A 13,931-nucleotide genomic window follows, 5' to 3' on the forward strand; every position below is an offset into this window, starting at 1 on the left:
AGTTATGCACCAATGTGCTGGCCCTTGTTCCACACGGAAGGTTGGCATTTGTTCTGCTGCTACTGTGGTGCCCCACGTATGCTGCACCGCAACGTTACGCAAGGGATTGCTTGACTGCGTCCCTAAGGTCCCGATGAGCCCCTTTGAGAGCTGCAGCTTCCTGTAGGTGGCCTATACCTGTACATCTTTGGCAACGAAACACAAACTACGTGCACAAAGATTGACTAGTTGAAAGGTGGGCTTCGGGCGGAAGCCCCTAGCATTGGGGGTCTGAGCGCTTCTCCAGAAGCCGTTCGCCCCTCGTTGTCTGCTTTAAATAATACATTTATTGATCTCTTCGCCGGCCCACTAGGGTAAAAAAGCGAAACAGTTGCACGAGGCAAAGAAACAAAGCAATGCCTGGACACCGCAGACGGTCAAATTGTCACAATGAACAAACTAATCCCCACAAAAAATAAGCTTCATTGGAAGAGCAATTTGCATGCCCTACTGCCCACAGGGAACATGTTCCTTGTGGACAACGGTGAGGTGTGGAAGCGCACGGTATGTGCATTGCTGCCGTGGCGTCACGAGGAGCTTTGCCCGTCATCCCGCCAAGCGTTCCATTCCTGCCTGCGGAAGTACTTCGTGCATGTATTTCCGAAGAATAATTTCTTCTTCATGGCCAAGACTTCTTCGTCCGAAGGGGCATCTCCAGTCTTGTACTTCAACACCGCAGAGCAGAGCTGCAAGGCAAAAGCATGAAGTTCTCGTGACAGCGGCAGATGTCTGCCTGGCACGGGGCGGCAGTAGTCCGCAGGAATGCGGGAGGTGACGTCCTCCCACCAGGTATCCCACTGCACGCGATTCCCTAGAGCCACCTTAATCGAGTGCAAAGCTTGGAGCAAGAGGAACCGACGGCCCAATGTCTCAACCGCATCCGATGGCGTCTGCTTCGGAATGAAATTCATTAGTTCTTGAGCGTGCTTTGCTAATTTCCCCGCTACCCGTAGTAAACGGTCCACGTCACTCTGCTTGAGGACACGCTTTCTGCAGAGAACTCTAAAGCGTGCAAGCTCGAACGAGAGGTGTTGCGGAGTATTAGGCGGAAGTTGGGGTGAATTCAAAAACGCCGCCTTAATTGTCACCGTGCGTTTCAACCTGGGAATTCGGATATAAGGATGGGTGACGTCTGCGGTGCCAGGTGCGTTCCTTGCTCCAACGCGGCGTCGTCGTAATTTTTCCTTCTTATCCTTACGCAGCCCCTGTATTGCGCCATTCGAACTATCAGCGACTCCGCCAGTTTCCCCATTGGTGCCTTGTTGCTGGGCTCCGGAGGAGCTGGGAATAGCAGCAGGGGCGGAGATGGATGTATTGCTCGGAACTGCCGGCGACGCCAATTGAGGGGTCTGAAGGGGTATGCTCTGAAGGTGTGAGAAGGGCAACGTCCCCCCAATCACTGGCTGTGCTGAAGTCTCTTGCAGTTGGGCTGTTGGCAATTGCAGTGGTGTCAGCAATTTCACGACCTCTGAAAGGTCCACCCCCTCAGCAAACTGCACCTGTTGTCCAGATGACCACTCCGTTTGCTGCTGATGGTGTGTGGACGGGTCTTCAGGAAAGGCTGCAGACGGCAGCCCCTGCGACTCCGATGCCAACGACTGCATGCCCTGGAAACCCTCTAGCTGCTGAGAGTAAGATGACTGGCTCCCAGCGGTTGAAGACTTGTGCACTTCCCGGCTGGGTCCGGGCCCCTCGTCATTATTATTGTTGCCATCATTGTCGCCAACCTTGCCGCCCTCACCACTGCCATCATTATCGTCATCATCATCATCATCACCATCATCATCATCATCATCGTCCCCATCATCATCATCATCATCGTCATCATCATCATCATCATCATCATCATCATCATCATCATCATCATCTTCACCGTCACCATCTTCACCGTCAGCACTACCAGCAGTTTCACCAACAGCACCATTGTCGGCAGGATCAAAATTATCACCTTCAAAGAGTTGCGTTTTTAATTCTTTCGTCTCAGTGACACCCACATTCGGATTGCCATTGTATTGGTCTAAACTCAAGAAAAACTCTTCCACAAAAGTGGGTGATAGACGCTGTGGAAGGGGTAGGTCGCCGGATGCCGGTGTCTGCACGCCTTGGATGCCGTTATCCTGGTCAAAAGGAGAAGGCTGGATTAAGGAAGCTTCTAAAATGGGAATACTCTCCAGGTTAGGGTCAACTTCTGAAGTGAAAACACTTGGCTGGTCAGAGTAAGACGGTCGGATCCACGTAGCTTCTGAAAGGGGGCCACTCGCCTGGTTAGGTGAAGAAGATTGGACTAAAGAAGCTTCTGAAAGGGGGACACTCTGCTGGTTAGAGGAAGAAGGTTGGATCCAAGCATCTTCTAAAAGGGGAACACCCTCTTGTTCAGAGGAGGAAGGTTGGACTAAAGAAGCTTCTGAAATGGGAAAACTCTCCTGGTTAGAGGAAGAAGGTTGGATTAAGGAAGCTTCTGAAAGGGGAACACTCTCCTGGTTAGAGGGAAAAGGTTGTATTAAAGACGCTTCTGATAGGGGACCACTCGCCTGGTTAGAGGAAGATTGGGCCCAAGCAGCTTCTAAAAGGCTAAGACTCTCCTGGTTAGAGGAAGAAGGTTGGAGCCAAGTAGCTTCTAAAAGGGGAACACTCTGCTGGTCAGAGGAGGAAGGTTGGATTAAAGAAGCTTCTGAAAGGGGAAAACTCTCCTTGTTAGAGGAAGAAGGTTGGATTAAAGAAGCTTCTGAAGGGGGAACGCTTTCTTGGTTAGAGGAAAAACGTTGGATTAAGGAAGCTTCTGATAGGGGACCACTCGCCTGGTTAGAGGAAGGTTGCATTAAAGAAGCTTCTGAAAGGGGAAAACTCTCCTGGTTAGAGGAAGATTGGGTCCAAGCAGCTTCTAAAAGGCTAAGACTCTCCTGGTTAGAGGAAGGTTGGAGCCAAGTAGCTTCTAAAAGGGGAACATTCTGCTGGTCAGAGGAAGAAGATTGGATTAAAGAAGCTTCTGAAAGGGGAACACTTTCCTGGTTAGAGGAAGGAGGTTGGATTAAAGAAGCTTCTGAAAGGGGAAAACTCTCCTGGTTAGAGGAAGAAGGTTGGATCCAAGAAGAATCTGAAAGGGGAACATTATGCTGGTTAGAGGGAGAAGGTTGGATCCAAGCAGCTCCTGAAAGGGGACCAGTCTGCTTGTTAGAGGAAGAAGATTGGATCCAAGAAGCTTCAGAGGAGAAACCACTCTGCTGCTGAGGCTGAGAAGGTTGGCTCCAACCTGATCCCGAGGGGAATGCATTCTGCTGCGCACCCTGAGAAGGATCGCTCCAAACAACTTCAGAAGGGGCACTATTCTGCAGTGCAGGTTGAGGAGGTTGGCTCCAACCTGATCCCGATGGGAATACATTCGGCTGCGCAGGCTGAGGAGGTTGGAGCCAACTTTCTCCTGTTGCGGGGAAAGCAGGTGCCTGATTTGAGTGAGAAGGCTGGTTCCACGCAGGTTCTGTTGGGGGGAAACCACTCTGTTGCACAGGGTAATAAGGTTGGCTCCAAGCAGCTTCTGATAGGAAATCATTCTGCTGTGGAGGCTGAAGAGGTTGGCTCCAACCTGATCCCGAGGGGAATACATTCGGCTGCGCAGGCTGAGAAGGTTGAAGCCAACCTCCTCTTGTTGAGGGGACAGCAGGTGCCTGATTTGAGTGAGAAGGCTGGTTCCACGCAGGTTCTGTTGGGGGGAAACCACTCTGCTGCACAGGGTAATAAGGTTGGCTCCAACCTCCTCCTGTTGAGAGGAGACCATTCTGGTGCGCAGGCTGAGAAGGCTGGCTCCAATTAGCTGATGTCAAGGGGAAATTAGTAGATTGATGGGGCTCATTGCGAGAAGGTTGACCCCACGTAGCTGTTGGAAGGCCACCAGTTGGCTGCTGAGAATAAGGTTGGTTCCAAGCAGCTTCTAGGGGTTCTGAGGTAGGCCCCCAAGAACCCGTCATATGAGCGTTCGGAAGCTGCATTGCTTGGTGCTGCCCTGCCAGGGCGGGAGTACGAGTTTGACCACTCGAAAACTTGAAAACTTTTTGGCTGGTCCCGGGTCCCTCGACATCATCGCCATCATCAATGACAATAAAGTCCCGCTTTCGTTGTGCCGTCCTAGGTGAAGCTGTCAGATGAGGAAGTTGCATTGTTTGATTCTGCCCTGCCAGGCTAGGTTGCTTATTCTGACCCCTCGGGGGCACTGAAATTTTCTGGCTGGACACTGGGTCCTCTTCATCATCATCAATGACAATGAAATTCCCGTCAGTTTTTGCCTTCCCAGAAGTAGATGTCGGCTGATGCTGCTCTGCCATTTTGCTATTTAGCGATAGACTCGAAGACTTGAGCGGTTCATGGCTGGATCCGGCCGGATCATCTCCATCACTATCGTCAATCACAATGAATTGCCGCTCCGTTTGTGAAGCTGTCGGCTGCGGAAGCTGCTTCGTTTGATGCTGCCCCTCCTGCGTGTCCTTCTGAGGTTGGCTGCACGAAGACTTGAACTCATTCTTTATTATTTTGGGCTGAATGTTGCCTCCACTGTCACGTAAAATAACCAAGTTCTGCTGCGTTTGTTGCGTTCCAGCTGCTGATGAGAAGTCGCTGCTTTCGGCCAAGGTAGAGAAAAACGCTTCCACGACAGAGGGTGAGTAACGATCCACATTGTTGGCATCAAACTGCGGGGCCCAGTCGCCCAGATTGAGACAGAGCTGCTCGAGCTCGTCCGCTCCAAGAGCACCTGAACCGCCTGTCCGATCATCATTGTCGTTGCTTGCCAGCCGTCGCCCAGCAAAGCTCAACTTTTCAGTTTTCTTTTGTGCATGGTTACAAATTGACGCTACGGCCAACGATCCCAACGCAAAGGCCAGGAAGGGCCAGAACCAGCTTTTGGGATGTTTGGTTTGGACGGGCGGCTTCAACCCCTCTGGGGCAGCTGAAAGGGGTGTATCTTCACATTCAGTAGTTGGTATGGCTGCCCTTTGTTCCACCACAGGTAGGCTGCCGCCAGAGGATGCCGACGAAAGTACACCGTCAAGCAATCGCCCGTGTTGCTGCTCCTGCTCGGAAGACTGGTCGAGATCCCTCCCAGCCCTCCCCACAGTCCATATCTTACCGTCCATCAGCGACAGGATAGAGAGCCGTCACAAGACTCCCAAAAAAGACCGGAAAAGGGCAATTTCTAGCATCAGAACGCCAGATCGCTTATGGAGCCGACCACGGAGAGATACTGCGCCGGGGATGGCAGGAATATAACGTATGGCCCTTAAATACACCATATGTTGTTCTGTTCAGTGAATAATATAGTAAAATGTGCTGTAGGAGCCTCACTCGATGTTCTGAGAAGGACCCAGATTATTCCGGCAATGTGGGCCAGCACGACTGAGATGCGATCCGTCTCGATTGTATGAAATACTATTGTGGTGATGGTTTTCCTCTTCCACCGCCACTCATTCTGTGGGCCACATTCCTTATCTACTTATCAACGTGAACTTTCAGACAGATTCTTCATGTTCAATGGCAAGAGACTCTTCACTGCTGTTTTCACGTCGGTCGTTCCACCACTCAACAGCACTCGGGTGCGGTGCACTGCAATGGCGCCCGCGATCTGCTAAGGAAGTGAAACGCAGCATGAAAGACACGTTTTCACTTGAAATGTGATGCACTGAGTGGAGAATTCAAGCTCTATAGAAACTTGAAGAAGCGTGGCGAAAGGCCAGGAGCTTGTCTTCACTGTGGTGCCATGCTTTGCGTGGAAAAGACAAACCCATCAAATGCTTCACCGGATCAAACGAAGCCACTGAAATTCTGCTTCCATATATATGTATAACATAACTATCGAAATTATTAGTCCCTGAAGCATGAGCTTCGCTGCTGAGCACGCCTGTCAAACCGCCAACAGAGTATTGGCCGCTCCCAGTAAACCTGGTCTGTGTGTAGCTGTTACTTGCATCGGACTGCAGCTCATTTAGGATATATAGAGCCAAAATAGTGTTTAACAAACGTCTACAATGTTAGTGCATGCAGCAAAGGAGGCCTTGTTGTTGTAACAAGCAACATTCTTAGATCTGAGCAAAGGATCATCGTTAACCACAGCAGGTTCACAACAGTCCTGTAATATACCATAAAAGTTGCCGAAAAAGAGCTGGTCTCCCCTTCAGCCCCACGGTTTCCTCTTCACAGCGGCCCAAGGGTCTGGGGTTGGTAAGGAGAGGTGGCATCATCTCATAGAGGGAGCAGAGCAAACGTTCAACCTGTTGGGAATGCAGCAGCACTAAGTTAAGTTGCTTGGACAGAAGAAGGGGTAACTGCAGATGGTTTTGTCGTCGTGAACTCAACTGGCGACCTGCCATACCAGGTTTGCCACGGTTTCTTGTGTCCGGTCAATGAGCGATGAATGCTCATATTCATGAGCGAAGCGCACATGTAGCCGGAATGCCCAACAACATCTGCAGTGCCTGCGGCATCCTGTGTAACGCTTTTCTGAGGAGCACTGGCATGGAATTGTTCGTGTCGGCAGCGGAAGTCGCACTAGCCAAGCCTAAGATAGAAGCAGTTCGGGCACCTGAGCGTCCAGCGTCACCGCGTACGATAGTATCCGCTTATAACTGGATATACTGTCATTGCTTTCAGTGTAAAGTATGTGTTTTGTAAATATAATCGGAATGTTTTGACGGATATCGAGGATGTTGCCAGAAGCCCCATCAGAGAACTAAAGTTCCAGCCAGTTTTCTAGCCCTCAGATTTCGGTAGCGTTGTTCCAGTTGATCTCGGCACCCCGCATGGGACAGTGTAGCACAGTCATTCTACTCCCGGCGAGAGCGGTCATGTGCTGCCAGCAGGAGGAGGCAGGGGAGCAGATGCAGCATAGTGTGCGCGAAGCTGTCGAGTCCGTATGGCATGGGCCCACAAACCCGCGTAGTAGGCAAGCGACACGGAAGCAGAAGTTTTTAACAGTTGTCTACAATGTCTGCATATACAGCGAAGGAAGCATATTTGTGTTTGCATGCTGGGATATCTTTCACCTTCAGTGCAACGCGCTACAACTCATTGCATGCCGTCTCACCATCAGGCAATTCCAGTCGCATGGGCCGGTGCACTATGCGTGCCTGGAAAATGGAAAGGCCGATTGATTTTAAGGAAGGATTATGTTCAGTATTTCACTTTTCCCATGCCACTCCCCCGATAAAATGGAGGATTCCTGTTTAACTTCGAAGCAACCCACGATTCCATGGAGCTGGGGTTATCCTGGTTCGTATTATAGAAAGATGTTATTTCAGCAAGTTACAGATCATACAAGGCACCAAATACCTTCCTCTGGCTCACGCTTTTTCACGCAGTGATAACAAGAGTATCCCCGAGGCGGAAGTGAACGATATGAGCTGTACACAAATTTGGCACTACTGGAGTAGGACATATTTTGTCATGCAAATTTATTGATCTCCTCCAACGCACCTGATGACGAGCTTGTAAGACACCGGCAAGAGAAGAGTAGTTCGACGGTTTTACCAATCAACTCTGGGCGAGTTCAGAGACATATCGTAAGTGTAACGCCGACGTGCCCCCTGAAGCAGTCTCCAGCCGCTGTATTGGCCAGACACTGTGTGTTGGCATATCCTCGTGCCCATGCTGGTTTTGTCCCCTTTCTAAGATGCGTTTTCGCTACTTTATGGATACTCATGTGGCTGCGGTTCTTGCTAAGTTCAACAACGGATTACTGGTTAAGTATGGAGCATACATGGAGATGCCTTCTGGTACCAACCAAAATACTGAATCCTTCGTTATAGGATCCAGACACTCTTCGAGCAGAGGCTTTGACAGACTATACCTTTGTGGTTTCGTTGTCCATGGGAAGTTCAGCAATATAATGAGAGGGTCTGCCATGCCCTATTCATGGGCTAGAATGCATCCAACAGCAGAGGAGCACGCCCGCCCTTTCCCGGATTTTCCCCTTACGAACGTAATCCGCCTAGTTGTTGCGGATTCTAAAGGACTTTTCCAAGAGGATCTGGACGGATATCTCAGTGGATTTCATTGTAGAGGTACAGCGTATAAGGGAGGAAGCTGTGTGCAGATTCAGCAGCAAGTCAACTCCATATCCTGCGTGTGCAGGCGGACATCAGTGAATATGTCAACATTTATTACTCATGGCTGGAGACTCCACAACCCTTATTCACCATAAGATGCTCAACCCTTTCCTGTGCAGATTCAAGGAGCGGCTAAACATCAACCAGAACATGACTACTGCAGACTACCAAGAGCTAAGGCGGTCATACGGAATTCTCCAACCGCGTGCTTGTCCAGTTCCAACTTCCATATACAGCTTGGATCAGCAAGGAATATAATGGAAGAAGCATAAGGATACAAAAGCGGAATACCTGCAAACGGCTTCCACCAATAACACTCAACCCAAGCGATTTGCCTCTATTGGTTCTGCACGTTTGTCGATGCATACAAAGAGGCAAACAAGCGAAGAACTCCAACCCGCGTTCAGTAGGACTCGTCATTGGTCGTTCTCGGGTTCATACGTACAGCATTTATTTGTTCCCAACGTGGAGATTGCAACGCATGGCAAGCAGCTTCAATTCCCTCAGTTTGAGGCATCTAAGGCACTGCATTTCGGCTACATGGTAATATCTTCACCGTAGTGCAACCCAAGGTGCATAACTGCTAATGTACACGCACAAACAAACCTCTGCTCTATATATACAGACACTTTATACCATCATGGAGAACTTTTGCTTTCCAGATGCTTGTCTACTTTCGCTTGGTAAACGTTAACGTGCCCACTTTAGCCTTTCCAACAATGGACAGACTATGCTACACTTTGTAGCCGGGTTGTTCTCTGATCATCAACCGGAAGCCCTTGACTTCCTGTATCCAGGACACCTGGAGGCTAAAACGGGCGTCACCTCGTTCCAAGTAGCTTGGATTTTAGACTACGGCTCTAGCATAGTCTATCCGATGTTGGCAAGTATATATGAAGCCGGCAGGTGAGCACTAACGCAGCCCTAATATACAAATGTGGACAAAAGTGTTTGGGAGCTGTCTAGAGTGTCTGTACATATATCGAAGAAGCCTTCTTTGGGCTTATATTTGAGGCAGTCGTGAACCGGCAGATGCTGTATGTTGCGTTGCAACTCTTAGCATGCCGCCTCTTCTCCGGCAGCACCAGCGCTCTGCACCGCCGCTCTGCCGAGGATGCCAGGAACATGGCGATGCGTATCAGTTGCATCTAAGAAACTCTCGATTGCCGTTCTCCGTACTCCGTAAGATCAAGGATCCGGCATATGAACGGTGGGCTTCCGCTCGGATGCTACGGGCCCCTGCTGCAACGCCCCATTTAGACGGACTAAATACAATCCTAGACATTTGTAAAAAAACTTGTTCGCCCGCAATTAGCCAGGTATTATGGTGTCTTTTCAGCCCTTGCATGCAGAACTGCAAGCATCGGTATGTTGCAACTCACTCACGCCAAACACGGGCCCTCTGTGAAGCCAGGAACCCGACCCCGTTAGTGGGTAGCACATGTTTGTCTCAAGAATACAAGAATCCCCCCATACAAGTTTATAACTGCTCTTGAACTACACCTGCGCTGCCTCCTTCGCAATGGATGAATTGCGTAACAGACTGCGAAGGTGCGCGGGCAGCAGTGGAGCACCGTCGTTGCCGCTAGGTTCGAGGGTAACATAAAGAGCAAACATTTGAAATCGCTCTAAAGTTTTTGAATGAGTTAAAAACATTCACCAGATTGTGCTGAAGAGCTAGAATGTGCGCTCGGAACAGCCACAAGGGAGCAGCGTGTCTAAGTGCGCCCAGCGGGTGTTTGTCCTGCTGCACCACAGCTTTGGCGAGCTGTTAGTGTATTTGTGGTAGTTTGTTGCTTTCCTGCAGCATGAGATCCTATTTATAATGGATCACAGAAGTAAATGCTATAAATGAGGAGTACTTGCCACAGGAAGAGGCAGAAGAGGGAGGCGAGCGAGACGGACAAGCCGGTATTCAGCATCCGCACTGCGTGCGCAGGGCAAGAGTTGAGACGGTGGCCCCAAAGGCAGCAGGTGCGGCTGTCAGCCACATAAATAAAGCCTTCTTGTGCGTAGTAAAATGCTTTAAAACGTTTAAATGTAGAGGGGCTCTAACGGTTGCAGCAGCCTATTACCACTGCTTCCACAGGGGCCAGAAAGCGTGCGAGGTGCTGCTGCTGTTGTGCTGCTGCGGGCCAGCAGCATCCTCTCTGCTCCACAGGCTGCTTGCTGAAGGGAGGCTGCGTTATGGTGGCGGAGCTGCTTTTGTGTTGTGCGTCAAATCAATTTCATCGTGATTGTTCAGCAAAAGGTGCAAGCAGAACAGCAAATTACACTTGTAGCCTGAAGCCCAAGGCCACATCATAGGAGTGGCAGCAGCTGAGGGTCTGTCGTTCTCTTCTTCTCCCGAGTGCCTCTGTGCGGCGCCCTCCTTGTGCCCCACCTACCCATCCTCTTTGGCCCTCATTGTCCTGCGGGTCTAGGGTATTCCTTTTTGTCGTTGCAGTCTTGTCTGCAGCGTTTTGGTATCGGCGGGAGCTGCTGCTGCTACAGCAACAGGGGTTTGTTTTTGTCAGCTTTGCCGCTGCGGCGGGGGAGCAGTTCAAGTGTTTCCACCCACAACTTGCACGTCGTGTGGGCCAGGAGAGAAGCCCATCCATCTGCTGCAGCTGTTGCTGTTTGCAGAGGTAGTAGGACTAGTGGCTGGTAGGAGGAGAGTGTCTTAGGGAGCTGTCTAGACCGCAGCAGGAGGCAGCGGCGTCTCCGGGAGACGTTTGAGACGTAAATACGAGAGAAGCGGCAATAATGGAGAAGATTGACGCGACCTCTAAGAAAGAAGTGGAGGCATTGGGGGATGTTCCCCCTGCCCGTTTTACACCGCGTAGCTGCTGTTTACCTGCAGCAGCCCAGTTTGTATTGGTTGCGGTGTTGGGTTCTTTCCAATTTGGTTATAGTTTCTCTTCTTTAAATACCTCAAAGGCCATCATCATCGTTGACTTCGACTGGTGCAAAAACGACCCTGATCATGTTTTGGATTGTAGTAATGGTGTTCTTTATGGATCATTAATTACAACGGCTGTGTTTGTAGGACTAATGTTTGGTTGTTTATTAGCTGGTCCTGTGACAAACTTTGGTCGTCGGGTGTCACTATTGCTGACAAATTTACTTTTCTTGGTATCTAGCGCCCTTGCTGCAGCAGCCGATGGCGTGGCATCTTTATTCCTAGCTCGTTTATATCAAGGGATGGCTGTGGGGTTAGCAACAGTATGCGTCCCTATGTATATATCCGAGTTCTCCCCTGACAGGTATAGAGGATTCTACGGAACTCTCCATCAGCTTCTTATTACTGTGGGTATTCTTGTAGCTACTCTTCTTGGATTGGCATTCGGCTCTCCTCCAACGGATACAGATTTCGGTTATACCGTCAGCACCTTCCAGCAGTGTTGGTGGCGATTCATGTTGGCTTTCCCTGCTGCGGTGTCCATTGTGGCTATATTGCTACTGTGGCTTGTATACCCAACAGAGAGTCCTCATTTCTTAATGCATCAGGGACGTAAGAACACAGCAACAGCCCTTCTTAAGGAATTATTGAATAAAGAAGATGTTAGTGCAGAAGTACAAACTATTGAGGTCGCCATCTGTCAACAGAAAGTACTCGAGGCCGAGAGTTTATCCCTAGGGAAAGCAATGACTTATCCAGCATATCGTCATGTACTTCTTCTTGCTTTCTTCCTCTCCGCCTTCCAACAGTTTACCGGCATTAACATCCTCGTGGCCAACAGCAACAAGTTGTATGCTTCTCTTAACATCGACGCCTCCCTCGTCACCGCCTTAACTGTTGTTACAGGGCTTGTTAATGTATTAATGACGGTGCCTGCGATCTTCTTAATGGATAGATTAGGCAGAAGAACTCTCCTCCTGTGTGGTTGCTTTGGACAAGCAGCATCTACTATTGTTGCTCTTATTGCCAATCTAATTGATCGCAACAGCACAGCTGTACAATGGCTGACAGTTGCATGCATATATCTATTCGTTATTTCCTTTGCTGTTGGATATGGTCCTGTTCTTTGGGTGTATCTCCATGAGATTTTCCCACCAGAAATTAAACAAACAGGCGCATCTGTTGCCTCCGCCATCAATGCCGTCGCAACTATTATTGTTGTTCTTCCCTCCGACTTCGTCTTGACCTCGGATATGCGGGTTATGTTAGGCATATGTGGTGGTACATCTCTTATAGCCTTTGTTGTTTCCTTAATCTTTATGAAGGAAACAGCTGGTCTATCTATTGATGAATCTCCTTACTTTAAGGGAAAAAGAAGGGTTATGAGTAAATACTTCGATGTTACAGGACTTAACAACCCAGGGCAACAGGTTCCTTCTCTTGCATCCGGCCACTTCTCCGCCACCCAGCTTGCTCCTGCACCCTCAGGACATGCAAAGGAACTCTCTGCATAATTAAATTCATGATAATATATTTTCTTCTACAGCTAGCTAGCTAGCTAGAGCTAGCCAGATGGAGCTGTAGAGCTGTTGTATTATATACACCCCAGCATCAACATCAACATCCCTCCTGCGCAGCGCCAAGATGAAGACGCTGCGGATTAACACCTTTATTGCTCATGACTTTTACTCGAGCTGAAAGCATTTTTGTGTCCGCGGAGCGCTCCGCGTCAGGCTGCATGCATATCTGCTTGCATGGATGCATGTATAAGTGCATGTATGTATGGATGTATGTATGCATGCGTGCATGAATGCGTTATTTCCGCGCATGCGTGTATCTGTATGTATCTATGAGTGCATGCATGTGCATACATGTGCGGCAGCATATTTTTGGTCCTCTTTGGTGTATATATCTATCATGCGTCTTATAAGGATGCATGCAACAGATATATCTCAGGGCGTTTCCCGGGTTTTTTTGTATTGCCGTGGAGGTCCTTCTTTCCTCCCCCGCAGCTGGCAGCCTCCCTTATTTAGGGGTTTTTTCCCCTCCCGCCGTGCTGCCGCTGCTGCTGCACCTGTAGAAGGCTACATGCAAATTGCATGCATGCAGACTTCAGGTCCGCAGTTGGAGCAGCTGCATGCAGGCGATCCGATCGTCTGTGTGTCAGCTGCTACCGCTGCAATGCATATATTTATTTATCTTGTTATATTATTAGCTTCCCCTTGGGACACACGGGTGTAGGTAGGACTTCTCCAGCTATTATAAGTAGTCGTCTTCTTCCTCTTGTTACCACAGACAGCGGAAGATAAGAAAAGGAGAGGAGGAAGGCAACAAGAGACCCCCTCCCCGTTCCTCTCCTTGGCTAGCGGCTGAAGAAGCTAGCTAGCTAGCCGCTTGCAGCATATGACCCCAGCATGCAGCTGTATGGAGCATGCATGCATGTGGTGGGGCTGTGCGGAGCCTCTTAAGGACGATCTTTCTTCCTATAGAGAGGGAGAGAGGGAGGGAGATAGAGGAAATAAAAGGACCAAATATTCCTTTCCTCTTCGCTTCCCCAGAGTGATGGGTATGGGGGAAGGAGGGAAGGACCGACGTCTCTTCGTTGGGGAAGGCCGCCTATGTATGCAGTCCACTGCATGCGTGCATGCATGCATACATTTGTGTGTATGCATGTATGTGTGTAGTTGGGGCTGCATGCATCTGTGTGGCAAGCGTGCGGCGTAGGGGTAGCAGCAGCAGCAGCAGCACAGGCGTGATGCACTGCCGCAGCAATTGCTGCAGTGCAGCGCAGTGTTTGTATCTGACTGTCTGTCCTATGGATGGTTTGCTGTATGTCTGCTGTATTGTCTGCTTATAGGGGTTTAATGCTATGGGGCCCTCTTCAGCTGCCTGGGTCTCCCCTAATATATATATATATATATATA

The 13,931-nt window shown here is 49.6% G+C and overlaps 2 protein-coding genes across 2 annotated transcripts; one reads left to right on the plus strand and one right to left on the minus strand.

Annotated features, from left to right (window-relative positions):
* Positions 1-566: 566 nt before the first annotated feature.
* On the minus strand, positions 567-5,162 carry EMWEY_00028910 (hypothetical protein, conserved; the record flags this gene model as incomplete). Its single annotated transcript, XM_013481441.1, has 1 exon — positions 567-5,162. The coding sequence occupies one exon, from the start codon at positions 5,160-5,162 to the stop codon at positions 567-569; it is 4,596 nt and encodes a 1,531-aa protein (XP_013336895.1).
* A 5,709-nt stretch (positions 5,163-10,871) lies between these two features.
* EMWEY_00028920 (facilitative glucose transporter, putative) lies at positions 10,872-12,521 on the plus strand (the record flags this gene model as incomplete). The annotated part of the gene is made up of 1 exon (XM_013481442.1): positions 10,872-12,521. One exon carries the CDS (start codon positions 10,872-10,874, stop codon positions 12,519-12,521), a length of 1,650 nt encoding a protein of 549 aa, XP_013336896.1.
* Positions 12,522-13,931: the final 1,410 nt, after the last annotated feature.

This window comes from Eimeria maxima, genomic scaffold, assembly GCF_000499605.1.
Source record: "Eimeria maxima Weybridge genomic scaffold, Emw_scaff335, whole genome shotgun sequence".
Lineage (NCBI taxonomy): Eukaryota > Apicomplexa > Conoidasida > Eucoccidiorida > Eimeriidae > Eimeria > Eimeria maxima.